The sequence below is a fragment of the Hyla sarda genome, chromosome 1, assembly GCF_029499605.1.
Source record: "Hyla sarda isolate aHylSar1 chromosome 1, aHylSar1.hap1, whole genome shotgun sequence".
NCBI lineage: Eukaryota > Metazoa > Chordata > Amphibia > Anura > Hylidae > Hyla > Hyla sarda.
In genome coordinates this window covers 216,944,583-216,972,164 of record NC_079189.1, presented here as the reverse complement: position 1 = coordinate 216,972,164, position 27,582 = coordinate 216,944,583, and the positions used below count along the sequence as shown (strand labels likewise).

The following is a 27,582-nucleotide window of genomic DNA, read 5'->3' as shown; positions in this document are numbered from 1 at the left end:
GGCCAGCTATAGTCCACAGCCAGTGTGTAAAAGTTACTAAAAAATTGTTATGAAATGTTCTCTCCTTAACCCCTAAGGGCACAGCCAGTTTAATTTTAGCATTTTTGTTTTTTCTTCCTTCCTTCTAAAATCCATAACTTTTTTATTTTTTCATCCACAGATCCATATAAGGGCTTGTTTTTTGCGTGACCAACTGTTCTTTGTAATGACACCTTTTATTCTACCTTTTATTTGCAACTTTTGGAGTTTTTTTTTTCTTTTTTTAACACAGTGCACTTTACGGTAAAAATGACGTGTGCTTAATTCAGTGGGTCGATACGATTAAAATGATACCCATGTTAACATGCTTTACTATTTAGGAGTGAGTTTAAAAACCACTGCTTAACTTAAATAGTTTTTCTGTGATTTTTTTTTTTTTTTTTTTAACCGTGGAGCAGAAAAGATCTTAACTGTTCTGCTCCCTGGTGCTACACATTTTCGAGTTGAGAGGGAGTCGCGATCATTGTGTGCGGGTGAAAGAACTCTCGCACACAATGACCAATAGCTGCAGGATGTTGGCAATGTTGCGGCAACATCCGGCAGCTATTGGATATCGGCTATCAGTTTAGTTTTACCCGCAAACAAGGATCACAACTGGCGCCATCCCCTCTCATCTTAAAAGGTATACTTCCAAAATGTGGAAACAGCAGAAGTAAGCACCAGGGAGCATATTTTTTCATGTAAAGAAAATACTCCTATTTTCTTCTGTGTACTTAGTTTACATTTTGATAATTGATATAATGCCCTTGGTATACTCAGTATGCCATAGCATTATTATTCCCTGTCAGTGTTACACTGACAGGCTATGTTCAGTATTAGTCTATGCCTCTAATACACATTACAACTATGACAGTCCTGGGGCATTGGTTAGACCCCCAGCAGCTATGGCAACCATCAGCATGCAGCTATCGTAATCACTGAATGCCCATGGTGGTAAAGGGAGCTCCCTCAGTCAGATCCCTGACATGCCACAGTCTCTATTGACCATGGCCCGTAAGTGGTTAAAATGCCAGGAACTGGCTCATTTCTGCTCCCGACAGTTGCAGCAGGGAAGCACAGGCAAAACTGCATGTCTTTAATGGTTACAGATGTGTACATAAATGGTACTACCATTATAGAAGCCTTTGTGACATACAAGCCTGGTGTCTAGTAGTCTGTATACCTTTATAAGTAGTCCAGAGCCATGTACTTGTTTAAATGTCCATATTTTAATTGAGATATGAATAATTCATAGTAACATTATTGGTGATTCAATAAAAGATGCTATCAAATAATACAAAACACAGGAAGTCAATCTTTCCTAATATTCCGATTTTCTGTTATAGAAAGCGGTCAAAGGTGTTCTTGGATACTGTAGATATTACGGCAAGATTCCCCTTTTTTTTGGAGAAAAGGTGTCACTGGGGTTTATATCTCCTTCAGTGTCATAAGCAGCATTGATTTTGTAGCTCCCGTTGATAATGATCTCATTCACTGTAATGCGTCCTTCTGAAGGGTTCATAAAGGTACTACTTCTTGATCTGAATTTTCTCTTATACAGCTGGTAGGCTGAAATGCAAAAATCACAGCTTTATGGTACATGAGGATCCAGGAAGTCTACTAGCTTTAGAAAAAGGTAGGCCATATCAGATGTCATCTGTCATTCTTAAACAGAAATGTTGAATATGGTTAAACATGTAGCCAGGTGCCTTGGCTTTGTGTCAATCGGCATCTCAGGTATGTTCAAAACCCAACCAAACCCAGTGCCAACGAAACATACTGCATTATACTAATACTATCCTCCCCAGACATACAGACTGTTAAAGCCAGGTAATAAAATCAGGTAAATATAGGTAACAGTGACTAAATAAGGGGACGGATGCAATTCAGAACATAACTGGGGGATAACACTAAAGAGAAGGGGATCGAGCAAGAAGAATAGGTTAAAGGGAAAAGAAAAGAGGCCAGGAATCATAGTAACTATTTATGGATGTATAAAACAAATCTAACTTAGATGGTAAAGGACATGAACAATGCAGAAGTTATTTTCTGTCTACATCACTTTGAATTATAATAGGAGATAAACAAGAGCAAGTAAAACTAAATGCTGGTAAATGTCAGCAACCATGTAAGATTTATATTCATGATCTTTGACTTTATATGTTCACAGGGTCATGATATGTCCAAATCATTCTGCAAATAGTATTAGATTATTTAATTATTATTTTTTGCTTATATAGTGCAGCATAGGCTTCTAGAGAATAATGTAAAGGTTCTTGTGTATTCATTGTGCTTACCTGTTTTACCTTTTCGTAATGCTGCCAGCATTTCCCATGAAACCTCTGGCATTGCAGAGAGAGGAAGTGGAGCCTGGTAATCACCTGGTGATCTAATTACCTGGCTAGACTCCAGCAGCTTGTAGCTGAGACTCATGTATTCCATTCGCAGTATGTGCAGTTTTGATGCATTTTCTTCCTTAAAGTGTGTTTTTAGAGAAATATTGCCATGAGGCAAAAATTATTTGACCCATAATCACAATTGAGTTGTGTTAGGCTGGGTTTCCACTTGGATGTTTTTTTGGACAAACTGCCACTGCAGTTTTCGAGCCAAAGTCAGAAGTGGATACAATAGGAAGGTGAAGTACAAGGCGTTCCTTTATATTTCCCATTCCTTTTTGAATCCACTTTTTGCTTTGGCTCTATCATGGCTACCCAGTAAACCCAGGCTTAGGCCTCACTTACACAAAAGAATTTCCGAGCAAATACCAGCGACTCAAATACTCAGAAATTCCAATGCAATAGAGTCCTTTTAGTTGTAATAGGATTCTGCTGCCCCCTACATGCAATTGTTTCTACCACATAAATTTTAATTCCTGGGTCTGCCAAAAGAAAGAATATGGTCATTCCTTTGGTGGAATCTGTTTGGAAATGCATTGCCGTCCATGGAGACAATGCATTTTTGAGTGGACCTAGCTCCAGTGGAACATGCAAATTTGCAGAATGTCTGCCCTTGATTTAAAGTCTTCAGGCTATGTTCACATGTTTTTTCTGTGATTTTCTAAAATTGTTGTAAAATTATCCATTGCTGTAAAAAGTATTGCAGTGAAATAGTGCCATTTCCTTGCTATTTTTCAGAAAAATGACTACTATATATCTTGATCCCACAGAGAGAGCTGCGACAGCAGTATACACTTAAAACTTGGTGGGGAGGGGTCTGTGAGTTGCTAGGAGGGATCTGACAGGTGATAATGTCATCTTGTAGTTCACATAAAGCCAGGACTGACCATTTTCTCTGGCACAGTAAACACTGTGATTTTCTGTGGGTCAAACTGTTGATCACTTGACCAAGTTACAGTAAGGAAACGCACTGACATAACTATTTGCTGGAATGAAAAGAATGGCACTGTAGGACTAGTGATAATGAGTTTGCATGATATGGGTAAAAATACACTTCTGGCTTTGGCTCAAAATCTGCAGGTGCAAAAAAAAACACCATGTTTAACCATTTTAAAATTTGTCATACGATATGGAAAGAAAAACAACCCAAAATACAAAAAGCTACACCAACCTCCCACCTCTCTCCCACACCCAGTGGCGCAGCTATAGACCGGGCCTCATAGCCTGGGGGGCCCGCAGGGACAAAAATCAGGGTCGGACAGGCCATGGGCTAATGGGAGCAGATGTGCCATGCGCAGGCGCGCACGTCTGCTCCAAGCCCCTGATGTGTCCCCTGTGTGTGGGGAGGGGGGGGGGGGGTCATTGGGGTGATGAGGAGACCTAGGATGAGAGGGGTGGTGAGAAGAGCAATGATGGGGGGGCGGTATGTGTGTATATGCATGTTGTGTAGAAGTATGATAGGTGTATGTATGATGTGTGCATGTATGACAGATGTGTATATGTATGATGCATGTATGATAGTTGTATGTATGATGGGTGTGTATGAATGATAGATGTATTTGTGATAGATGTACATTGTGATCAAATTGCCCTTAAGACCTCTTTTCTCCAAACTTATGTGCTGGGTATTCTGTATAAATGGTAGGGGGGCCCAGGACAATTTTTCGCACCGGAGCCCTGTGATTTCTAGCTACACCCCTGCCCACACCACAGTTGTAGAGAAAAGGTAGACTATCAGAAAGAGCATACAGAGTAGGGCTGCACAGTTTCGGGAAAATGTGCGATTGAGATTATGATTTTGATATGTGATTGCGATATAATAAACAAATGGTAAAATCCCTCCTATTTCATGTCTAGTCTCCTTATTTCATATAGCCAACATAAACTGGGGGATTGGAGTACTCCAGTGCAGTAAAATTTATCCCCAATCCAAAGGAAAAGGAATAAGTTTTAGACTGCTAGGACCCACTGCAATCTCCTCACGGTGCATCCGCAGTCCCGTAGGAAAGGGGTGTGTTGACTTCCCACATGAAGTGGTGGCCAACACACCCCCTCCATGTAGCTCTATGAGATACATGGAAGGGGGTGTGTCTGCCGCTGCTTCATGTGCGGGGTCGGCACGCCCCCCTTCCTGGGGACTGCCAGGGTGCTCTGCAGAAAGGGAAGAAAATTAAGAGAGAAGGCATCAAGTGGATCAGCTGGAACCTGAACACCCAGATACTTGATAGATCTCGGAGCCCACTTGAAGGGGTGTTGCAGTTTAAAATGGGAGACGTCAGTATCATGGAGAGTGATATTTAAGGCCACACTCTGTCATGTTGATTTTGTGGTTGCTACTGTGAGTATATGTGGAGGGTATGTGAGACTGCAGGCACAAAGGTGTGGGGGGATGACAAGTAAAGGAGCAAGTCATCTGCAAATGCCGAGCAAAGGTGCACGTCTGCTCCCAGGGAAAATCCCTCAAATGCAGGGTCACTCCGGAGTGCATTCAATAAATGCTCCATACATAGAATGTAGAGGAGGGGGGAGAGCAGGCAACCCTGGCGTGTGCCGTGGCAGATAGGTATAGGCGAGGAAAGGGTGCCATTAATGTTCACACGGGCCTGCGGGCCACGATATAGGGCAGTTATGCGACCTAACATAGAAGGGCCTAGGCCTATCTGGTTCAGTGAGGCCTCCATGAACCTCCAATCCACCCGATCAAAAGCCTGCTGCGTCGAGTAAATGAAGCACTAAGGGTATGCGGCCAATGAAGGCCTTGTGCACCACAGAAAATGCCCGCACAGTATAATCTCGTGCCTCCCTGGAGCAGAGGAAACCCGATTGATCGATGTGAAGAGGCGGCCCAAGGACAGCCGCCAGGCGATCTGCCAAAAGTTTGGCAAACAGCTTGGTTTCTGTGTTGAGCAGGGATATGGGGCCATAGCTTGCGCAGAGGTTGGGGTCCCAACCCTCCTTGGGTATGACTGCTATATGGGCGCTAAAGGAGTCTGTAGGAAAACCTATGTCTGGGGATATACAATTAAAGGCTTTACATATGATGAGAATGATCTCTTTTTTTAGGGACTTGAAGAACTTAGCCGTATAGCCATCAGGGCCTGGGCTCTTGCCCGAAGGTAGACTAGTAATGTCCAGCACTATTTCTTATTCGGTAAAGGGGGCTTCCAGGGATTCTATGTTGCTATCGTATAAACTGGGAAGGGCAGTCTGTTGTATATAGTCGGACAAGGAGATGGCTGGCAATGGGGTTGGAGGGGTGGGTGGCGGTGGAGGGAGGTTGTAAAGATCAGTGTAGTAGCGCTCAAAGGCTTTCAGAATGTCTGAGGTAAGGAATGATTTACCACCTCCCGGCTTGCTAATGGATGGGATGTACTGACATGTGCGTTGTTCCCAGAGAGCCCTGGCTAGATACTTCCCAGGTCTGTTCCCCCACTCATAGAACGTCTTAGAGCATCCTTGCCTAAACTGTTTGTACTTATCATTCAGTAGAGCACAGATAATGTGGCGCGTCTTAATGAGCTCCCTCAGGGTGGAATCTAGTTGAGATAGTATACTCAGCGTCTCAAGGAGATTCCTTAATTTTGCCGCCTTTGCTTTTTTAAGGCGGGAGCTATGGCTGATCAGGACCCCACGTAGTACGCATTTTAGGGCTTCCCACTGCACGGGCAGGGAGGTCAGATCAGTCGCATGGTCAGATTGAAAATTGGCAATTGTAGCTTTCAACTCTGACAAGCAGATGGTATCGAGGAGTCACCAAGAGAACTTTGGGATGCTCAAGATGGGATCTGGATCGTGCAGTGAACTGGGGCATGGTCTGAGAGGAAGAGGTTCGCTATCTGTAAGGAAGAAATAGGGGGCAGGTAATAAAGGGTCATAAATATGTAATCTAGTCTGCTATAAGTTCCATGGGGGCTATAGTAGTAGGTGTAGTTCCGGTCCCCCGAATGCTGGAGGTGCCACACGTCACACAGCTCGGTGGAGTGCAGTTGATGCCTCAGGTGGCTCAGCTGTCGGTAGGAAATGGCTGAGTGCTGTGTGGACGCATCCAGCAAAGGCTGGAGGAGGAGGTTGAAGTCACCAGTTAAAAGCAACATGCCCTGGGTGAAACCTACTAGGTTTTCCAGTGTGCGGATGAGGAAGGAGATCTGAGTACAGTTTGAGGTGTAGATAGTTGCCTCTGTCACCACCTGGTCCAGAATCATGCCTCTCACAAATAGAAACAGAGCCTCAGGGTCAGTTCGTGCCTCTTGTACGCTGAAGGGCAGAATGGGAGTGGGGGGGGGGGGCATTCAGCGGCACTGTCAACCTCCAGAGGTGATGCCAGGAGGAACCATAACAGCGGAGATCAGAAGCAATATCGTAAGGCGTGATGCTTCCTCAGTCCTTGTCAGGTCTCATGCGGATGAGGCATAGGTGGTGTCCAACAGCAGCAGTCACCGAGGGTCAAGAAACAGGGTACCAAAAGATCTCAGTCCTTCAGCAGGTAAGTCAGGGTTCCAAAGGAGATCCCGCTGAGCGAGGATGATTACGCTGTTGGCGTTGAGGGAGTGGACCGACTGCGTCCTGTCTTCTGTTGTGTGACCGTTGGGAGGCTCTGAGTGCCAGTGGAGGGGCATAGGGATCCTTCAGGAAAGCCAGTCCGGTAGCAACAATGGGGGGAGGTTAAGAGCAGAAAGGAAGGATGGGAAGTCCTCGGAAGCACGGAGGGAGGTCACCGTGGTGCCAGCCGTGACATGAAGGGCGAAGGGGAGGCCCCATCTGTAAGGTATGTTGCGTTCCTGGAGTAAGCTTAGGAGGGGTTTTAGTAGCGCCTGCTGATAAAGGTTTCGCCTCAACAAGTCTGGATAGATTTGGAGGTTCGCCCTGTCAATGTCACCCCGTTGCCTCACTGACCGCATTATCTGTTCTTTCAGCGTGTAGCGGTGGAGTCGGCAAATCACGTCTCTCGGACGAACAGGATCAGAGCTCTGCGCTTTCAGATTTCGATGTGGGTGTCAGGGGGTTGATTAAGGAGCATGTTAATGATCCCCGTGACAGTAGGGAGGAGGTTAGGGGTTCGGGTGGCCTCCGGGAGCCCACGGATGTTCCGGCGACTCCTGTTTTCAATATCATCTAAATGTTTCGCCAGTGCTTGATTCTTGGAGTTTTGAGTGCGTAGGGTCCCCTGCACATCTTGCATAAAAGCCAGGGCCGTCGATTGGAAGTCTCCCAGGGCTCGCACCCTCCCTTGGAGTTCAGACACATTCTGTTTAACCGGTTGCAAGTCCTGTCTCCAGGCGTACTTCAAGTCAGATGCTAAGGCAGACATGTCTGACTTGGTGTGGAGGAGGGCGTGCCTGTAATTCCGGGTGTCCCTTTAATAGTGCAACAGCTTGAGCAGGCGGCGGCAGTGTGGAGGAAAGCATGTCACTTCCTCTGACAGATGGGTTCTGAGGGCAACTAGGTTGGGGTAGAAGTGGAGGTTGATGTTGCGGCGGGCTGAGGGTCTCAATGCACTGGCCTCTGGGGCCCCTGCGTGCAGCAGGAGCCGGGCTCCAAGATGGAGAGGGCAGCTTCTCAAACCCCATCTTTTCCAGACTGCCACTACACTGGGGCAGACAGTCCATGGCTTCAGTCATGACCCCCACTACATGTTCCCCTCTGAGGCAGGCATCTGCTGGCTGTGTTTTGGGGAGCCTGCCAGGCTTCTGAATATGGACGGGATGCTCTGTGAGGGGGAAGGGGCCCCATTGAAATGCCTTCTGGAGAGGAGGGCAAGTAGAATGGCTGTAGGTGCAGCAGGCTCGGGTCCCCCATCTCACATACCTCCTGCCTCTCACGGCTCTGCACAGATAAGTTGGGATGCCTCTCTGGAGTTGTGTGGGGAGACTGCAGTCCACTCACTCCCAGCCTCTTCTGCACCTCCCGGCTCCACAGCGACTGCTTCACGTGAGGGTAAGGAGCGAGGCCGCAGCAGCAGGGTGGATCCGGCAGCCCCCTCCACTGCGTGGGCAAGATCCAACAGAGCCACCATGCGACCGCCATGCTGCGGAGCACTAGTACTAGCCACGCTTCTCCTTGTGACTGGCAGGGAAGGGGCTGGAGCAAAGTCGGCGGCTCTCGCGCCATCTTGGATTGTCCCGGCATCAGGTCTGAGGTTTCCGGGAGCCCCTGCAGTGGGGCGAAATACAGGGTGGGCCATTTATATGGATACACCTTAATAAAATGGGAATGGTTGGTGATATTAACTTCCTGTTTGTGGCACATTAGTATATGTGAGGGGGGAAACTTTTCAAGATAGGTGGTGGCCATTTTGAAGTCGGCCATTTTGAATCCAACTTTTGTTTTTTCAATAGGAAGAGGGTCATGTGACACATCAAACTTATTGGGAATTTCACAAGAAAAACAATGATGTGCTTGGTTTTAATGTATTTTATTCTTTCATGAGTTATTTACAAGTTTCTGACCACTTATAAAATGTGTTCAATGTGCTGCCCATTGTGTTGGATTGTCAATGCAACCCTCTTCTCCCACTCTTCACACACTGATAGCAACACCGCAGGAGAAATGCTAGCACAGGCTTCCAGTATCTGTAGTTTCAGGTGCTGCACATCTCTTTCTTCACAGCATAGACAATTGCCTTCAAATGACCCCAAAGATAAAAGTCTAAGGGGGTCAGATCGGGAGACCTTGGGGGCCATTCAACTGGCCCACAAGGACCAATCCACTATCCAGGAAGCTTTTCATCTAGGAATGCTCATACATTGGATAGATCCCTCCAAGACTGTTGGAACACAAAAATTGATGGTATGGTTTGGTATATGGGGTACAAAGATAGTGGGGCCATTCTTCACCAATGGAAACCTCAAGGCCACTGGATATGCAAAATTGCTACATGATGATGTGTTTCCCTCTTTATGCACTGAAGCTGGCACGTTCCCTGAGTTTTTCCAGCAAGATGGTGCACCACCACATTATGGGTGTCAGGTCCGAGCATTCCTAGATGAACAGCTTCCTGCAAAGTGGATTGGTCATCGTTGGCCAGTTGAATGGCCCCCATGGTATCCCGATCTGACCCCCTTAGACTTTTATCTTTGGGGTCATTTGAAGGCAATTGTCTATGCTGTGAAGAAAGAGATATGCAGCACCTGAAACTACGGATACTGGAAGCCTGTGCTAGCATTTCTCCTGCAGTGTTGCTATCAGTGTGTGAAGAGTGGGAGAAGAGGGTTGCATTGACAATCCAACACAATGGGCAGCACATTGAACACATTTTATAAGTGGTCAGAAACTTGTAAATAACTCATGAAAGAATAAAGTTACATTAAAACAAAGCACATCATTGTTTTTCTTGTGAAATTCCCAATAAGTTTGATGTGTCACATGACCCTCTTCCTATTGAAAAAACAAAAGTTGGATTCAAAATGGCCGACTTCAAAATGGCCGCCATGGTCACCACCCATCTTGAAAAGTTTCCCCCCTCACATATACTAATGTGCCACAAACAGGAAGTTAATATCACCAACCATTCCCATTTTATTAAGGTGTATCCATATAAATGGCCCACCCTGTAGTTTGAGATGGGGACCGCAGTAGGCTGTGTAGTCTGCTCCCCCAACTTCTGGATCCCATTGAGGCGGCTATATGACCCCAAAGAATGGCCATGGACACGGAGCTCAGGCAGCCTGCGACTGTCTCCTCACATGGCTAGCCAGGCCCCCATTAATGTTATATTTGAATACTTCAGACATTTATGCATGTGGTGATACCACGTATGTTAAGGTTTATTTTTGTTTATTTTATTTGAAAAAATTGGGGAATATAAACTTTTATTTAGTGGAGGGGGCTTATTCACATTTATTGCCTCTATTTTTTTTTACATTATTTAAAAAATAAAAATGGATTCCCCATGGAGCAGTGTTTTCACAGTGTGTCTCCATTTGAGCATGCTGGGAATTGTAGTTTTGCAACAGACAGCCAAAAGCTGTACAGGCATGCTGGGAGTTGTAGTTTTGCAACAGCTGGAGACACACAGATGTAATTTTTTGCTTCTAGACACTGATCAATGTTGTGCCATAGGAGCGTATAGCACAGCACTGAACAGTGTTATCGGCGCTCCATTACTACAGGCTGCTGAGGCTGCATTAATGGAGCGCCGACCGAACAAGCAGGAGGCAGGTAGGCAACCTCAGCCCATCCTCTGAGCTGATCGGGACCCGATCTGCTACACTGAGCTACCGGCACTTGTTTTCGACATTTTGACTTGTTTTCGATCAATGTTGATTGTGGTGTCTAAAGGGTTAATGCCGGACATCACCCGGATCTGTGATGTCCAGCATTACTCAGTATGAAGTGAGCTCAGCTCCTGAGCTCGCTTGTGAGACCCCCGCTTCACTGCTGCGCCATATATAAACGGCAGCCAGCTGTGGTGGGGTTAAGGCACCTCCTCCCAGCACTGTGCACTGCTGGGAGGAGAGACAGTGAGACGCGGGCTGGAGGGGCCGGGCCGTGCCACTCGTGAGCTGAGCCTGCTGCTGCTGGAGCCGGTGACTGGCTCTGCTCCGGTGTTTAATCTGCATGTCTGCTTCTGTGCCGCGTGGCCCGGAACCTTCAGCGTTCGGTACACTGTTTCGCCGCATAATCGCATGGTTTTTTATAGGGTGAAATCGTTATATTGCATTTCGTAAAAAATCGCAATTCGATTGTGAATGCAATATATCGTGCAGCCATAGTACATAGTATGAGATTATACTATACATCACATATGTTACATTGGCAGCTTGTTCAAAAACATTCTATGTTGAAGCACATTTGCCAATGCCAGGCCCCCCACATTAGGTGGCATAGTTTCCCCACATTAGGTAGCATAGTTTCCCCACATTTAGGTAGCATAGCCCCCCCAAACACACAGACACACTTACCTGGCCTGCGCAGCTCTGCTCCTCTCCGCCGGCGGCCTGCACGGGTCTGCAGAGGTACGTCACTTGCGCAAGGTACCTCGTCAGACCCGGGTCGGCCATCAGGCTCACTGTCTAAAGTGCCCGATGCGCTATTATGCTATTAGAACAGTGAGCATCGGCGGGCCCCCTCACTTGCTGGGCCCCTGTGCAGCTGAACCGCCTCTGCATATCACCAAGAGCGTATAAAGAGTGTCTGACATCTAGGATATTTATAATCTGTCCTGACACATTGAGTGTTCTATATTCCTTGTGTTGTTTTCAGTTTTTAGTGTTAAGCTCTTACCAGCCACAATAAACATTCCATTAAGAAGCTGGAATGATCCATATATCAGTGGGAAGGTAAACATGTGGACAAGCTGCTGAGGGTTAAAGGACAGCTGAAGAATGGTAGAACACATTTGAACGTTTTGGGCTCCAGTCTCCAGAGCAATTGTTCTGCACCTGTAAATAAAAGAAAAACGCAGTAGTTTAGTGCATTTGCAGTTGTTGACATAAGAGAGGAGCTTCGATGACAATGTCTGGTTTATAATACAATGGTGTATTGTATAGTATGTGAAGACGCTACACAAATAACAGATATGACACAAAACAATGTTTGATAACTAAACATTCTGGTTTGTGAGATGTATCTAAAACTGTTATTCAATACACCCCACAGATTGCCCTATTAAAGCATAAAGAACAATTCCAAAATGAATTTAAAGACACAGTACCAAATTATGTATAAACAGGATCTTGAAAAGTTGGGTAGCACATTCTCTCGGTGCCTGGATAAATTCTTGTCAGTCCTGACATGTGAAATATATGATTATCAAACCCGCACTTTACAATTTATAGCATTGGATATATGGACATTGCCTCCTTGAAATAAACTATCATCTCATAGGGGTTCCTTCAAGCAGTAGAAAGGTAAGTGTAAGGTATATCAATCCTCCAGGTCATCACTGTCAGTTATGTTGTTTATTTTCCATATCCAAAAAGATTTCCCAATAAAGAGGAGGCGATGCCAGTCTCCTTCCCTCCTTGGCCTATGTACCACCTCTTCACCAAACACTGTAGTTATGGCTATCCACAAAAAATGTTTTGCAACTCGTGTTGTTTCCTGTCTCATTGTATGTAATGTGTTCCGCTATGCGAATATTCAGTTTGTGTTTGGTGCATCCTACGTACAGTAAGTTCCAGGTATGCACTTGATCATAAATATCACATAACTTGTATGGCAATTCATAAATCACAGGAAGTATGGTACATTTGGAGCACCAGAAGCAAACTTTGTGCATTTGTGGTTGTATGCACATACTGAACATCCCGATTTTATACATGGGTTATAACCTGTTTGGGAAAACTACCCTTTATTATTTGACTTTGCAAGGGAATAGTATATTGCCAAGCATTTTTCCTCATTTGCATCTATTATTTAATACAGTCTTCAACATCTCATAACAGTTGACAATGGCCAGATACCTGTACAAAACAAAATGCCACAATGTATGTAATAAAAACAATCTCTTCCATACTTCTTTGTAACACCTTCCATTCTGCTTTGACTATCATGCACCCGTTTAAATCAGTCTATTCTCACATATTCCTACAGGATTGTATTGCCTAAGGCCCCTTTCACACTACAGGTATCATCCTGTAAAAAACCCTCCGTTATTACTCCCGGCAAAAAGTACTGAAAACGGCCGTCAAAAAATCCAATCATGTCAATGTGATTTTTTTAATATCCTTTTGCATCAGGCATGTCCGTTTTTACTAATGTCAGTTATTTTTGCCGGCACAAAAGCCAGAGCATGCACAAATTTTTGGTCCGGCAAAAAAATGGTGAAAAACCGGACGTTAAAATTTAAGTCTATGGGAACCGGATGTTCAAAAAAAAATCCGTTATTGTCAGGTTTTTTAACATCCATTTTTTTTATTTTTTTACTGAGCATGCTCAGTACAGCTTTACAAAAAAAGGGTTAAAAATCTTATAAAAAAAACGGATGTAACTGGTAATAATGGATGAACAACATCAGTTTTTTAAGAAAAAACCCATAAAAAATAACAGATGATGGTCATCAGTTATCATCCGTTATTACCAGTTATTGCATCAGTTTTTTTTTTTCATTCCTTATTGTAAAATAACGGCAGGAAAAAAGCAGGATGACACCTGTAGTGTGAAAGAGGTCTAAATGGGGCTTTCTATAGAGGGTTGTTTACATTGTGTTTGTTACAGTATCACCTATTAGTGTGAGATAAAAAAATGTGCAGAATTAGAAGATATACCTGTAAACTTTACATTAGTTATTGTTCCCAACTTATAATGTTCATGACAGTTAGCCCCATTAAGAAGCTGCAATGCCTGTTTACTTTCCCCCCCCCCAAAAAACAGGTAAGTCTGCCCACCAGATGTGCAGAAACCTGGTAGTCTTCCCACCAGATGCTGGAGATGGGCATCAACCCAGGCACTAATTCTCAAAGAGAGGAGAGTCTAATGTCTGACTCTGGCCATACACGAAGAGTTAAATGACTCTTGTTGGGCTGGAGTTGCTGGGAGCTCCCCTGTGTTGTCTGGGTGTGGTTCTCAGCTCTGCTACCTTTCAGGAAGGTGTATCCCTGATCACCTTACAGCGTCCGTGAAAGGTTATACCTTAGCTGACACCTCCTGCTTACTAAATACCTGCTTGTTTATTGATCTTTGGCTAGTCCCTTGACTCTTCTCTTGCTCTGCGTTCCTGTACTTCGCTATTTCCTGGTACTGGCCTTGGCTAGTTTGACTACGATTTGACTGTGTGTTTATGTCTTATTGTATCTTTGTTAGTTTGTGTGCCTCCAGCTGTTCTCTGACTGTTTTGTATTTTATTATTTTTGGCTACTCTGCCCCAGCACTTAGCAGGGAGGGTTTGTCATCGTGGTTGTCGATCCCTCACTTACGTCGGATAGGTGGCTGTGGGTGAGATAGTGCTTCACTGTTCCCTGTCCATACATGACAGAGAGAGAGACTCATTGCCCTAAATAATAAATTGCAAAGAATGAGGAAAATCCCACCACTGGGTGCTCCACAAATAAAGAATATGCTTCCTGTTAGGGAAAAGCCTCCAATGAAACCACTTCCTACAAAAAAAAGATTTGAGCACTGACTATAGGGTGCATGATCACTGGAAAACATGGTATACAGTGCATTTGGAAAGTCTTCAGATCCTTTAACTGTTTTCACATTTTGCTATGATTTGGACTTCAAAAAATTGTTGTCCCCTATAATTGTGCACTCAATATCCCATTATGCCAATGTGAAAATAGAATGTTAGAAATTTATTCAGACCATTTACTCTATTACAGCTTCCAGTCTCCTTGGGTATGATGCCACCAGGTTTATACATCTGGATTTAGGGATTTTATGCTATTCTTTTCTTCAGATCCTCCCAAGCTCTGTCAGGTTCGATGGGGATTGTTTGTAATGCAACATCTTTACAATACAATACATACATTATTAATAACCTTGTCTTTATGTGGACGAATATATGTTAAAGGGGTTCTGCACAATGAGGTGACTTTAGTACGTACCTGCCAGACAGTAATGGACATTCTTAGGAAGGATCTGCACTTGTCTTGGGGCTAAATGGCTATGTTGTGAGATTACCATAACACTGTGGGTAGCTTTTTGTGAACAGGTATTTCCTGTTTGACTTTTTTTGACTACAAATCCAACAATTCCATTTTCCTCCCTCCCACACATCAGCCACCCCACCCATTGAAACATAAAGGAGCTGCATCCATTCAAATCAGTGTGGTTTTCAATCAGGGTGCCTAGAGCTGTTGCATGAGTTCCAGATTGATCTCTCTCCCACCAAGCGATCCCTCCACCCACTGAAGCAGACAGGCTCCCTGTCATCAGCTGACTAGTGAGTCTGGTCTCGGACGCATTGCAACCTGGGAAAAATCTGAGACAGCAGTCATTTTGTATGCTGTTAAAAATAAATATTGGAGTGAAAATCCCAGAAGAATTGTGAGAAAACCATCACACACCGGTACAGACATTATATTATGAACAAACCTAACTTTACAGCCCCTGTAGCATAGGTAAATAAAAAAAATTACTGGAATACTCCTTTAATTTGTTCTGTATTACATTCCAAAGTTATTGTTGAAATGTTCCTTTTGTTTAATTCTTATGAAAAAAAATCACGTTAAACGAGATTGTTTGTTCAGGTCTCTTCAGGTTCTATTGGGTTCAGGTTCTGGCTTGGCCACTTAAGGACATTCCCACAGTTGTTCCTAAGCCACTCCTGTGTTGCTTAGTGCATAGGATAATTAGGGGAGAGTTATCAGTTGCTGAGTTGCCCATAGCAACTAATCAGATCGCTTCTTTTATTTTTTAAAGGCCCTTTCAAAAATGAAAGAAGCAATCTGATTGGTTGCTATGAACAACTTTTCCTCTGGACAGGCTTTGACAAATCTCCCCCATTGTCTTGCTGGAAGGTGAATATTCGTCCCAGTCACTCTGGATCAGGTTTTCATTAATAATATTTCATTAAGAATATCAGTTCTTTGGTCAGGGTTGAAGGAAAGCTATATGGCAGTCTTGTCCCATCTGCAGGAAAAAAAAAAACTCATAGCATGATGCTGCCATAACCATGCTTTACCATGGTTGTGGCAGCATGATTGATCTAACCATGGTATTTGGTAGATCATGAGCAGTGCCTGGTTTCCTCCAAACATGACACGTATAATGAAGGCCAAAAAGTTAAATCTTTGTTTCATCAGACCAGAGAATCCCATTTATCACAGTTTGAGAGTCCTTTAGGTGTTTTTATTTTTTTTATTTTTTTTGCAAACTCTACGTAAACTTTCTCACATCTGCACACAGGGTCTTTGGAGGTCATGAAGAGTTACCATTGGGTTCTTGGACACCTCTTTTACCAAGACCTGAATATTTAGTTTTCAAGCAGGGACAACCCCTTTGAACACTAAATTGTGAACATTTTTGCTTGCTGTCTACTGTATTTTGCTTCAGATTACCATGTTTAAAATTCCTGTTTACTTTTAGTAAATGGAAACAATTTGGTTTATGTCCAGGGGTTGTAAAGCCCTTCTCGGTTTAGGATTTGCTACAATGTATGTAATAAAGGCAATCCTCATGGATAAGCAGCTTAGACTCCAGACCACTAGCTCATACCTACACTCAGGGATTAGATTCAGTTAATTTAGCCCAGTTTTCCTGATCAAGACAACTGGCTTGAGGTAGTTGTGTACTATGTGACAAGCTTTATAACTCTGCAAACATAGACCCCGAGTGTCCCAGATTTAGATCAGCACTGGGCATCCCCTTCAACAACTTTTCAAGTCTTGATGGTCAGAGGGCCTACACAAGCTACACACTGCGTCAAGGAGACAGCCAGCAGATAGAAGCATCTCTCATAGAATGCCTCAATCTACCTAGAGTATTGCTGTAGTCTCAGTAAAGTTAAGGGGAAGGAGCACAGTTAGATTTGTGGACATTGGACTACTGGGCTGATAAAATACATAATAAAGGATGTGGCGATAACCCATTATAGGGTGGTGGTTGGACTGTAGCTTGCATTATTATTGGGGGATGACACAATTGCTTAAAGGAGTAGTCCAGTGGTGATTCAGTGGTGAGCAACTTATCTCCTATCCTAAGCATAGGGGATAAGTTGCAGATCGCGGGGGGTCCGACCCCTGGGGCCCCCCGCGATCTCCTGTATGGAGCCCCGACAGCCCGCTGGAAGGGGGCGTGTCGACCTCCGCACGAGGCGGCGGCCGACACGCCCCCTCAATACAACTCTATGGCAGAGCCGAAGCGCTGCCTTCGGCAATCTCCGGCTCTGCCATAGAGATGTATTGAGGGGGCGTGTCGGCCGCCGCCTCGTGCGGGGGTCGACACCCGCTATCTTGGCGGAGAGCCGGGGCCCCGTACAGAGAGATCGCAGGGGGCCCCAGCGGTCGGACCCCCCGCGATCTCAAACTTATCCCCTATCCTTAGGATAGGGGATAAGTTTTTCACCACTGGACTACCCCTTTAATAGGGCATGTGCAGCCAACAAATGATAGCTGCAAAGGGCCGCACAAACAATCCAGCTATATTTTGTGCATTCCTGGCTGCCCAATACTGAGCCATGTAAAAGGCTCTGTAATCTAGATAAATGTTATCTGGCAAGAATCTGGCTTTGAAATATAGCCCTTACAAGGTAATAATAAGGCTGCGTTCACATGGGCAGAACATACCAGCGCTAGGACTACTCGGAAATGTGCCATCTCATATATGGCAGCCCATTTCCGTGCAGACTCTGAAGAAAGAATAAACACTTCTATTCTTTCTGTAGACACCGGAATTTGAATTAGAAATTCTACCGTGTGAACAGTGCAACAGAATCCCATTGATTTTAATCTGAGGCGGAATCTCCTTGTGAAATTCCGCACGCATATTCCATGATGTAAACATACTCTAAAAAGGGGAGAGAGACCATCTCTCTTCCCTTTCTCTAAAAGTTTTTACACTGAAGGTAACTAGATTTGAGCAAACCAAACCATAACTTTTTCAAATCTGCGCATGGTAATGAGACAAAATAGCACTTGAATATAGCAGTTAATGCTAAATAACATAGAACACATTACAAAACAAAATAGTCCCACCCTGCCTGGACTCTTCTGACCTCCTCCCCGAACGCGCGTTTTCGCACAATGCTTAGTCAGGGGGCCCCCTGACAAAGCATTGTGCGAAAACGCGTGTTCGGGGAGGAGGTGAGAGGAGTCCAGGCAGGGTGGGACTATTTTGTTTGGTAATGTGTTCTATGTTATTTAGCATTAACTGCTATATTCAAGTGCTATTTTGTCTCATTACCATGCTATATGTATCACCTCATTAGGTTTATACTTTGCTCACTATTGTCAGTGACTGTGACTATTTTATTGCATGTACCCTCTGTAATCCTATTGCATTTCTTTATGCCATCATATTGTTAATACCACTCTTACTCTCCATATTTTCACCTGTGCTACCTCTTTACCCCTCTATATATGTTTTTTACATGTTTTTTACGTGATATTTTCAATAAAGATTAACTCATTTGTGATTATACCTACCTGGGTCTCTGGTGTTTGGTGTCGGTACAATACATTTATGTATACTATGCTCCACTCATGACTGACTGCAAAGAAATTATTTGTTGCCAAATAATAGGTGGGATTGTACAGGTGGCACATTTAGAAAGCAACAAGTTATGCCGCTCACCCCTTCAAACGAATCCGGAGCACCTGCGCAAGGACATGCCGGTCCCGCCCTTGGCTTTGTACAATAGTAGAAAGAAGAATTGTCCAGCGCTGGGCTTGCAGGTAAAAGCTTGCTTTTCTTTAGAAAATCCGACAGAAAACACTTGACAGAGGACAATGACTGACACGTTTCGCACCTAGGTGCTTAATCGTAGAGTCTACGATTAAGCACCTAGGTGCGAAACGCGTCAGGATTGTCCTCTGTTAAGTGTTTTTTATCGGATTTTCTAAATAAAAGCAAGCTTTTACCTGCAAGCCCAGCGCTGGGAAATTCTTCATTCTACTAGGTGGCACATTTACTTTTGCTCCCCTATGTGCAATAGGACTGTACATACAAGGGGTTTGTAAAATTATTTAGTGGATTCCGTGTATCAAAACTGTAGTTATAAGCAATATGGCGACTACATTCTTACAGCTTTGATACATGTGGCTTAGAAAGTTGACTGAATAAAACAATATGATAGAATTAGTGTTTCCAACCTTTGCCAAGGCTGACGTGTAATTACTGCAAGGCAAAAGCCTAAGACATAGCCAAGTAGAGGATAGATAATGCCAATCGTCAGGATGGAGACGTCTGTGTTCCAGGATCCTTTGTAGAGCACAGAACCAACTATACCTATAAAAAGCATTAGGAGTCCTCCAATAACAGATCCAGCCTAGTAAACAACAAAAACAAAATATTAATCACTTCAGAGTTTTTAATGATTCCCTCTTTTACCCTCTATTTTTGTTGGTATTTCTCTTCTCATTTCCCTCCTCTTGTCTATTCACACCTATGTTCTCAGGTTGTATAGTTGCAAGTAAACATATCTTTGTTTCTTGTCTTACTTCTTTACTTTACCCTTGTTGTGCCCAGTACCTGTGTTTCAGCTACCATATGTATGAAGTGGGTGTGAAAGAACTTTCTGTAAGCTTCATAAAACTGTATATTGGGATACTACGAGGTAATGTAAAAACTGTTTATACATTGCATTAAAGGGGTACTCCACCGCCCCAGCATTCAGAACATTCTGTTTTAAAAGCTTGGAGTGGGTGGCGGGGGTTGTGATGCCATGCCCACTCCCATAGACTTGCATTGAGAGGGTGTGGTGTGATTTCACGAGGGGTGTGGCCATGACATCACGACCCCAGCCGCTCTAAAGGAGCGCTGGGTGCTGCACAGAGATCTCGGGGGTCCCAGCGGCGGGACCCCCATGATCAGACATCTTATCCCCTATCCTTTAGATGGGGGGATATGATGTCTAGGGGCGGAGTACCCCTTTAATGGCAAACACTGAGGTATAATGATGCTTCCCAGACGGAGAAGTCTCTAGTCCAGCCTCCTCTCCCAGAGAGGAGTGGACCCAAACCAGGCTAGGTCTTGCTTTTGCCAGAGCAACATCTCCCAGCAAAGTTACACTTTGGAATGAAGGGGCCCTTTCAATAGATTTTGGCCCAAGGACCATTTGACTGACAGTCATTCCTTACATGTTCCGAAAACACATGCATTTATGTGTGGTTAAAAGGGAGTAAGCCAATACCAGGTACCTCTGATAGCAGCTTATCTCCCTAAAGAACAAAGGAATGGGGAAATGCTAAAGGAATGTCAACCAAATATTACATATACATTAGATGGGTGGAAGGTCCAAAAATCTAACATGTGTACGACCTTCCTAACATTTAAAGGAGTACTCTGTGCCCTTGTAAATAAGGTTAGTTTAAATGAATCTGCACCCTGAATAAGGATATGTTCACACAAACTCTATACAGTGCACATTTGACACTGTCCTGTGATGCTGTTTAAATTAATATAAATAAATATTGAATACATTATTATATCTGCAGTGTATACATTTCTTGTGAACATACCCTTAAAGGGGTTTTCCTAGAAGACATTTTTCTCCTATTGACAGAATAAATAATAAATGTATGATCACTAATAGTTCCATTACTAGGATTACTGTGATTACCAGAATGAAGACCTGAGTCCCTCTTTCCTGCTCATCCCAAAACCTTTGCTGAGAAGTTGTTTAGAAAAAGTAGTGGTTGAACATGCACACTCCGGCTACATGTAAAGTCCATTGAATTGATGGAAAAACACCAAGTGCTGTGCTAGTGATCAGTGGATATTCCAGTTATTCCACATCCATAGCCAATCCCGTAGCTAGGCTAAGAGGCCTTTTCTGGGGAAATCTCTTGTTTATTGCTTGTACTGTTAAATCTATAGCTTAGCACTGATCAGGACTATCAGCATTTTACTTGTACAGTTGGCCAGTGTCAGGCAGTGTTAGCGATAACAAAGGATAAGGCATAAGATGTCTGATCACAGGGGGGCCCGCTGCTGGGACTGCCGGCGATCTCTGTGCAGCACCCGCATTCTATGCCGGGCTGCTGCTCCAGTCTCAGAAACCTCTGTGTTTCCGGGACTGGAGATGTGATGTCACGCCACACCCCCTCCATTCATGTCTATGGGAGGGGGCGTGATGGCCTTACCTTCATTTCCAAATCTATATACTACCCAGATAAGTATTTCAGTGCACTCACCTTTGAAATAAGTTTAGCTCTTCCTGGCCATTTGTACTTTACATATACTCCCACTCCAACAGGGAGAACTAAGCTTACAAGTGCCATGCCTACAAAGAAGGTAGAGTTATGGGCGTCAAATACATCTCAACACTAAAGCGAGTAAATAAATCTTTCTGATGTAGGTTTTATTGAGAAAGTATAATAAAACTTTATAAATTAAGGATGGGTTAACACCATATTTACTTAATACGTTTTAGGTATACATTTAAGTCCCATCAAAAAGATATGCCAGCATATAATTCGGTAGCAGACCCATTTCAATGTAGTTAACCAGCGAACATGATCGGGTCATTTCCTGCAGATATACATTTATTTTGTGGGACTCAATAGCACAGTTTTTGACTGGTAAATACACCCTGTTACAAATTATTATGCAAATGATATTTTTCTCATTTACCTAAATAACTGATGTAAATAACAGTCAGCATAATTCTCATGTTATCAACTATTAAGAGTACAATTCAAATTTTATTGAACAAACCTCCTAATGATAACAGGATTTTTTTTTTAAACATAAAAAACTTACAATGCACTGCCCCAAATTATAACGCTCAGTAAGTTTCAAAACAATATATAGGTTGTAAAGAACTGAAAATTGTCATTTGTTGTGTTTGCAGCATATTTACTTAAATCAAAAGCTATTTCAACAAACTTTTAACAACATTTTAACTTTCTAAACATTTTAACAGGTCACGTTATATTTTAACTTAGGACCCCTTATTTGATAGCAGATTCACAAGTCTTGTATCCACTGAACTTTTTGGACAGTTTCTGCTTGAATATGTTTGCCAGATGTCAGAAAAGCCTCCCAGAGCTGCTGTTTGGATGTAAACTGCCTCCCACCCTCATAGATCTTTTGCTTGAGGATGCCACAAAGGTTCTCAATAGGATTAAGGTCAGGGGAGGATAGAGGCCACACCATGACTTACTCTCCTTTTAACCCCATAGCAGCCATTGATGCAGAGGTATTCTTTGCAGCATAAGATGGTGCATTGTGATGCATGAAGATAATTTTATTACGGAAAGCATAGTTCTTCCTTCTGTACCAAGGAAGAAAGTGGTCAGTCAGAAACTCCACATACTTTGCAGAGGTCATCTTTACACCTTCGGGGACCCTAAAGGGGCTGACCAGCTCTCTTCCCATGATTCCGGCCCAAAACATGACTCCACCACTGCCTTGCTGACATCGCAGCCTTGTTGGAACACGGTAGCCGTCCACCAACCATCCACTACTCCATCCATCTGGACCATCCAGGGTTGCCCGGCACTCATCAGTGAACAGGACTGTTTGAAAATGAGTCTTCATATATTTTTCTGCCCAATGCAGCCATTTCTGCTTGTGAGCATTGGTTAGTGGTGGCCGAAAAGAAGGTTTGTGCACAGTTGCAAGACTCTGGAGGACTCTTCAACTTGATGTCCGTAGGACTCCAGAGGCACCAAATATCTGTTTGCTGCTATGTAATGGTATTTTAGCAGCTGCTCTCTTGATCTGATGCACAGATCTTACAGAAATCTTTCTCAATGTGCCTTTACCTGCACAAACCCATCTGTGCTCTGAATCAGCCACAAATCTCTTAACAGTGCGATGATCATGCTTAAGTTTTCGTGAAATATCTAATGTTTTCAAACCTCATCCAAGGCATTGATCTATTTCACTCTTTTCAGCAGCAAAGAGATCCTTTTTCTTCCCCATATTGCTTGAATATGGTGCTCTGCTTAACAATATGGAACACCCACCTAGTTTTACCTTAAATTGGGCTCACCTGGCAATCTAATTATCACAGGTGTCTAAGATTGTTTTCAGTGATCAAAAGAGCCCTGAGATACAATGCCATCCATGAGTTAAACTGAAAAACAAAATATTTAATCTTTGTGACACTTAAATATCATTTGCATAATAATTTGGAACAGGATGTAATCCTATACATGTAGAGAAAGCCTCAGGGCTGAGGCACTAGAGTTCTTGGCAGGGCACTGGATGTGAGGGAATAGTAAGCTTCTATTGTAGTTTGGCCAATCTGTTGGCACTTGATAACTAACTTTTGTTTATAGCAACAACAAGTCAGATTTAACCTTTACACTGCTTCCCTGCACCTGATATAACTGTATTCTCTACAGGAAGGCAGTCTCCTCAATTGTTAACAAAAGTTATTGATAATACATCGGAGAAGTCCCAGATGGGAGAGAATAATCTTTTGGATATATTCTTTCACGTATTAGCTATTCCATCCTAACCCCCTGTCCCCCACCCCCATTAAACACATGCATGCTTTGTAGAATATTATACTTATTGTTAGTGTGCATTATGTCTGTATATTTATACCTATACTTATGTTCTAGTTTATAGGCAATGGTGGAACATGCCCTCTTGGTCCCTGAAGCAAAATGACCAGTCATTTGGCCCCCTGCCCTCTCCCTTCCTGACCAATTTCTATTTTCTCATTTGTAATGCACACTTCCCATCTATGTAGAAACAAAAACATTGTAACTGGAAGCCTGGGAAATACTATGTATAAAATCATTACCTATTTTATCATAAGGTATTTTTAAGGTTTTTGCCAGTTCCCAGGAGTGTAAGTATACGAAGAGACACAGGGGCATCATACCCATAGCAAGGAGGGTCGAACAGGAAGTCATACTGAGGCTGAAAGAGAACATGCTGTGTTCATATCCACAAGGTGTATACACAGACATTATAGACAGTTAAAATACCAACATAAACCATAAGTCAGCAGTATAAATGTGTAAATAAGTATACCTGAGATCCATGTCTCCATCTACCCATAAGGTCATGATGTTAGAGATGACACCACCAGGACAACATCCCATGATGAGGATAGCCACAGCTTGTGCAGGTTTTACAGAAAAGCCTATAGCTAGCAGATAGGCTATCAGAGGCATAAGTCCAAACTGGCACACCAGTCCAATAACAATTCCCCATGGTCGCCTAAAGTGAGACCACAATTTAACAGCTTCGACAGTGCATCCTAAGGAAAACACAACCAATGCCAGAATTACAGAGAGGATGGTGCTGAATATTGCTGACAGAGTCTCCTGGCCATCGAAGTCTGTTGTTGTTTCATTCAAGCACACTGTTACATTTGTGCAGTTACTGGACATACTGTTCCCCCTACAAATATTTCTGTCTGAAATCATATGATTTATAAGTCAGTAACACCCAAAAGACTGGATACTAAAGAATCTGCTGTGGAATGCTGATCGCAGGGGCTCAAAGGTTAATCTTATTGTAATAAATTGAAATTGGCTCAAAGATGTGGTCTAGAACTAGACACTTTATCCACCTAACAGACTCACTAAACTTGGACAAAAATGTTACATTTGTTAAAGATTTTAAATATATCTCTTAAGTGAATATGGTTGGTGCTCAACTCAGGTGCCTTAAGTCTTTTTTTAACCCCTTAGTAACATTACTGTAACACCCTAACGGGTGTGGACCCACTGTGCCACTTACCGGTTTGGCTAAGGGCCAAACTTGGGAGCAGAGTCTAAGTGTTCCCCTGGCTTTCACCCCCTAATCCCACTACAGGATGCGGAAGATGGACTTAGCTGCTGGGGGAAACCAGGTCGCTGCCACAAGAGTGGTCCAGGTAAGTGGCAGCCGGCAGGCCAGAACGCCCCCGTGACAAGCTACATGCAGGTGAGGGTGAGCTGATGCTGGAGATGGAAGAACACAGCAGGTTGAATCAAACAGAGCAGATCAGGTCAGGGGATTAGCAGAGCTGGTGCTGCAATACCAGCAGAGCTGAATAACTCAGGCGCAGCTAGATGGAACAAGCCTGCTAGCAGACCGAGGCTTAGTCATCAGTCCAAGTAAAACACAAGATGTTTGCAAGATAAAAGATGATCAGGAAGAGATGAAATCAGAACAACAGGCCAGCAAACTGGAACAAAGCAGATGGATACCTTTGCTTTTAGATCACTACAATATTGCTCAGACACAACAGGAAGGGTGGAGTGCTCTCTTATTGGTGGTGCCCGGCACGGACTGAAGGTTGATCCAATGGAGAGTGCACTGGCCCTATAAGTCTCGTCCAGTGCTCTTGTGCAGCCCCTAGAGGGCAGAGGGGAAATTACTGCAATGTTACAATTACTAATCGTTTTATGAGAGGATTTTAAGAATAAATAGGCCCACACATAATAGCAGCTACAGGGGTATAAGACAGTTTTAGCCTTTGGGAGAAAAAATAATTCTGTGGCCTCAATTGCAATGAAGACTGGGTGTCGTCTTGCCTCCTGGTCCAGTCACAGACCAATAAAGTCGGGGATTGCCTTCTGTCTATAACGGTAAATTTAAAGGGCTCCTGTGCACATGTACAACAGAACACCCCCATGAAGAACCTTGTCAGTTTGCAAAGATAAATAGGACACAAGCTAGTGCAACATCAAAGTAGAACTACAAGTACAACTCAAGTCAGAAGCTACAAATTCACAAGTCTGCTTAAAACGCACCCAATATCACAAGGGTAGTGACTTCAAACTGCATTCTCCCAAAGTGAAATTGTTTTATAAAGAACATTACAATAATCCTGCAACATTTTCAAAGTATTTGCACTGTACTAGTCTGTCTCGAGAAGAGACAAAAACCTTGGCTTTAACCCTTTAAAGGGGACCAATCATCAGATTTTACCCTATATAATGCTTGGCAAAGTGTTATATTGGGTAAAATCTTATCTTGATCGTCATCATCCCCAGGGGAAGTTCCTGCCCCCAGGGATGGTGAGAATATGAAGTTATAAACTTGTACCCACCAGCAACGCAAGTAGTCCCCTGAGTGGGGAGCTCCTCTTACCAGATCTCGTTACTTCAGCCGGCAGCGACGCCCCCTCGGCTTGATTGACGGGCCGCGTCATCGCTCTGCTCACTGAACAGGAGCAGAGCGATGACGCGGCCTGTCCATCAAGCGGAGGGGGCGTTGCTGCCAGCTGTGGTAACGGGACCAGGTAAGAGAAGCTCCCCACCCAGGGGACTACTGGCGATGACATGTTTATAAGTTCATATCCCCAACATCCCCGCAGGCAGGAGCATCCTCCAGGGATGGTGAGGATAAAGATTTTACGCTATATAACGCTTTGCCAAGCGTCATATAGGGTAAAACCTGATGACTGGTTCCCTTTAAGGACTCAGCCAATTTTCACCTTAAGGACTCAAAAATGTTTATGCACTTTCGTTTACCGCCTCATCTTCTAAAAATCATAACGCGTTAAATTTTGCACCTACAGACCCATATAAGGGCTTGTTTTTACATCACCAATTGTACTTTGTATTGACATTACTTATTTTAAAGCATAATCTGTGGCGAAACAAAAATACATTATTTGTGGGGTGAAATGAAAAAAACAAAACACCATTTTGCAACTTTTTAGGGCTTCCGTTTCAACGCAGTGAACTTTTTGGTAAAAATGACACCTTATTTTTATTCTATAGGTCCATACGGTTATAGGGACATCCAATTTATGTAGGTTTTATTTATCTTACTACTTTAACAAAATTATAACTACAGTCTGGTCCATAAATATTGGGACATCAACACAATTCTAACATTTTTGGCTCTATACACCACCACAATGGATTTAAAATGAAACAAACAAGATGTGCTTTAACTCCAGACTGTCAACTTTAATTTGAGGGTATTTACATCCAAATCAGGTGAACAGTGTAGGAATTACAACAGTTTGCATATGTGCCTCCCACTTGCTAAGGGACCAAAAGTAATGGGACAATTGGCTTCTCAGCTGTTCCATGTCCAGGTGTGTGTTATTTCCTCATTATCCCAATTACAATGAGCAGATAAAAGGTCCAGAGTTAATTTCAGGTGTGCTATTTACATTTGGAATATGTTGCTGTCAACTCTCAAGATGAGATCCAAAGAGCTGTCGCTATCAGTGAAGCAAGCCATCATTAGGCTGAAAAAAAAAAAAAACAAACCCATCAGAGAGATAGTCAAAACATTAGGCATGGTCAAAACAACTGTTTGGAAAATTCGTAAAAATAAGGAATGGACCGGTGAGCTCAGCAACATCAAAAGTCCCGGAAGACCAAGGAAAACAACTGTGGAGGATTACGGAAGAATTCTTTCCCTGGGGAAGAAAATCCCCTTCACAACAGTTGGCCAGATCAAGAACACTCTCCAGGAGGTAGGTGTATGTGTGTCAGAGTCAACAATCAAGAGAAGACTTCACAAGAGTGAATACAGAGGGTTCCCCACCAGATGGAAACCATTGATGAGCCTTAAAAACAGGAAGGCCAGATTAGAGTTTGCCGAACGACATCTAAAAAAGCCTTCACAGTTCTGGAACAACATCCTATGGACAGATGAGACCAAGATCAACTTGTACCAGAGTGATGGGAAGAGAAGAGTATGGAGAAGGAAA

At 43.4% G+C, this 27,582-nt stretch overlaps 1 protein-coding gene across 1 annotated transcript; it reads right to left on the bottom strand.

Annotated features, from left to right (window-relative positions):
* Positions 1-1,233: 1,233 nt before the first annotated feature.
* SLC10A6 (solute carrier family 10 member 6) lies at positions 1,234-24,345 on the bottom strand. The gene is made up of 6 exons (XM_056568740.1): positions 23,949-24,345; positions 23,716-23,834; positions 21,149-21,237; positions 19,106-19,281; positions 11,637-11,794; positions 1,234-1,587 (listed from the first exon to the last, which is right to left on the bottom strand). The coding sequence occupies exons 1-6, from the start codon at positions 24,308-24,310 to the stop codon at positions 1,400-1,402; spliced, it is 1,092 nt and encodes a 363-aa protein (XP_056424715.1). The 5' UTR covers positions 24,311-24,345; the 3' UTR covers positions 1,234-1,399.
* Between the last annotated feature and the right edge of the window lie 3,237 nt (positions 24,346-27,582).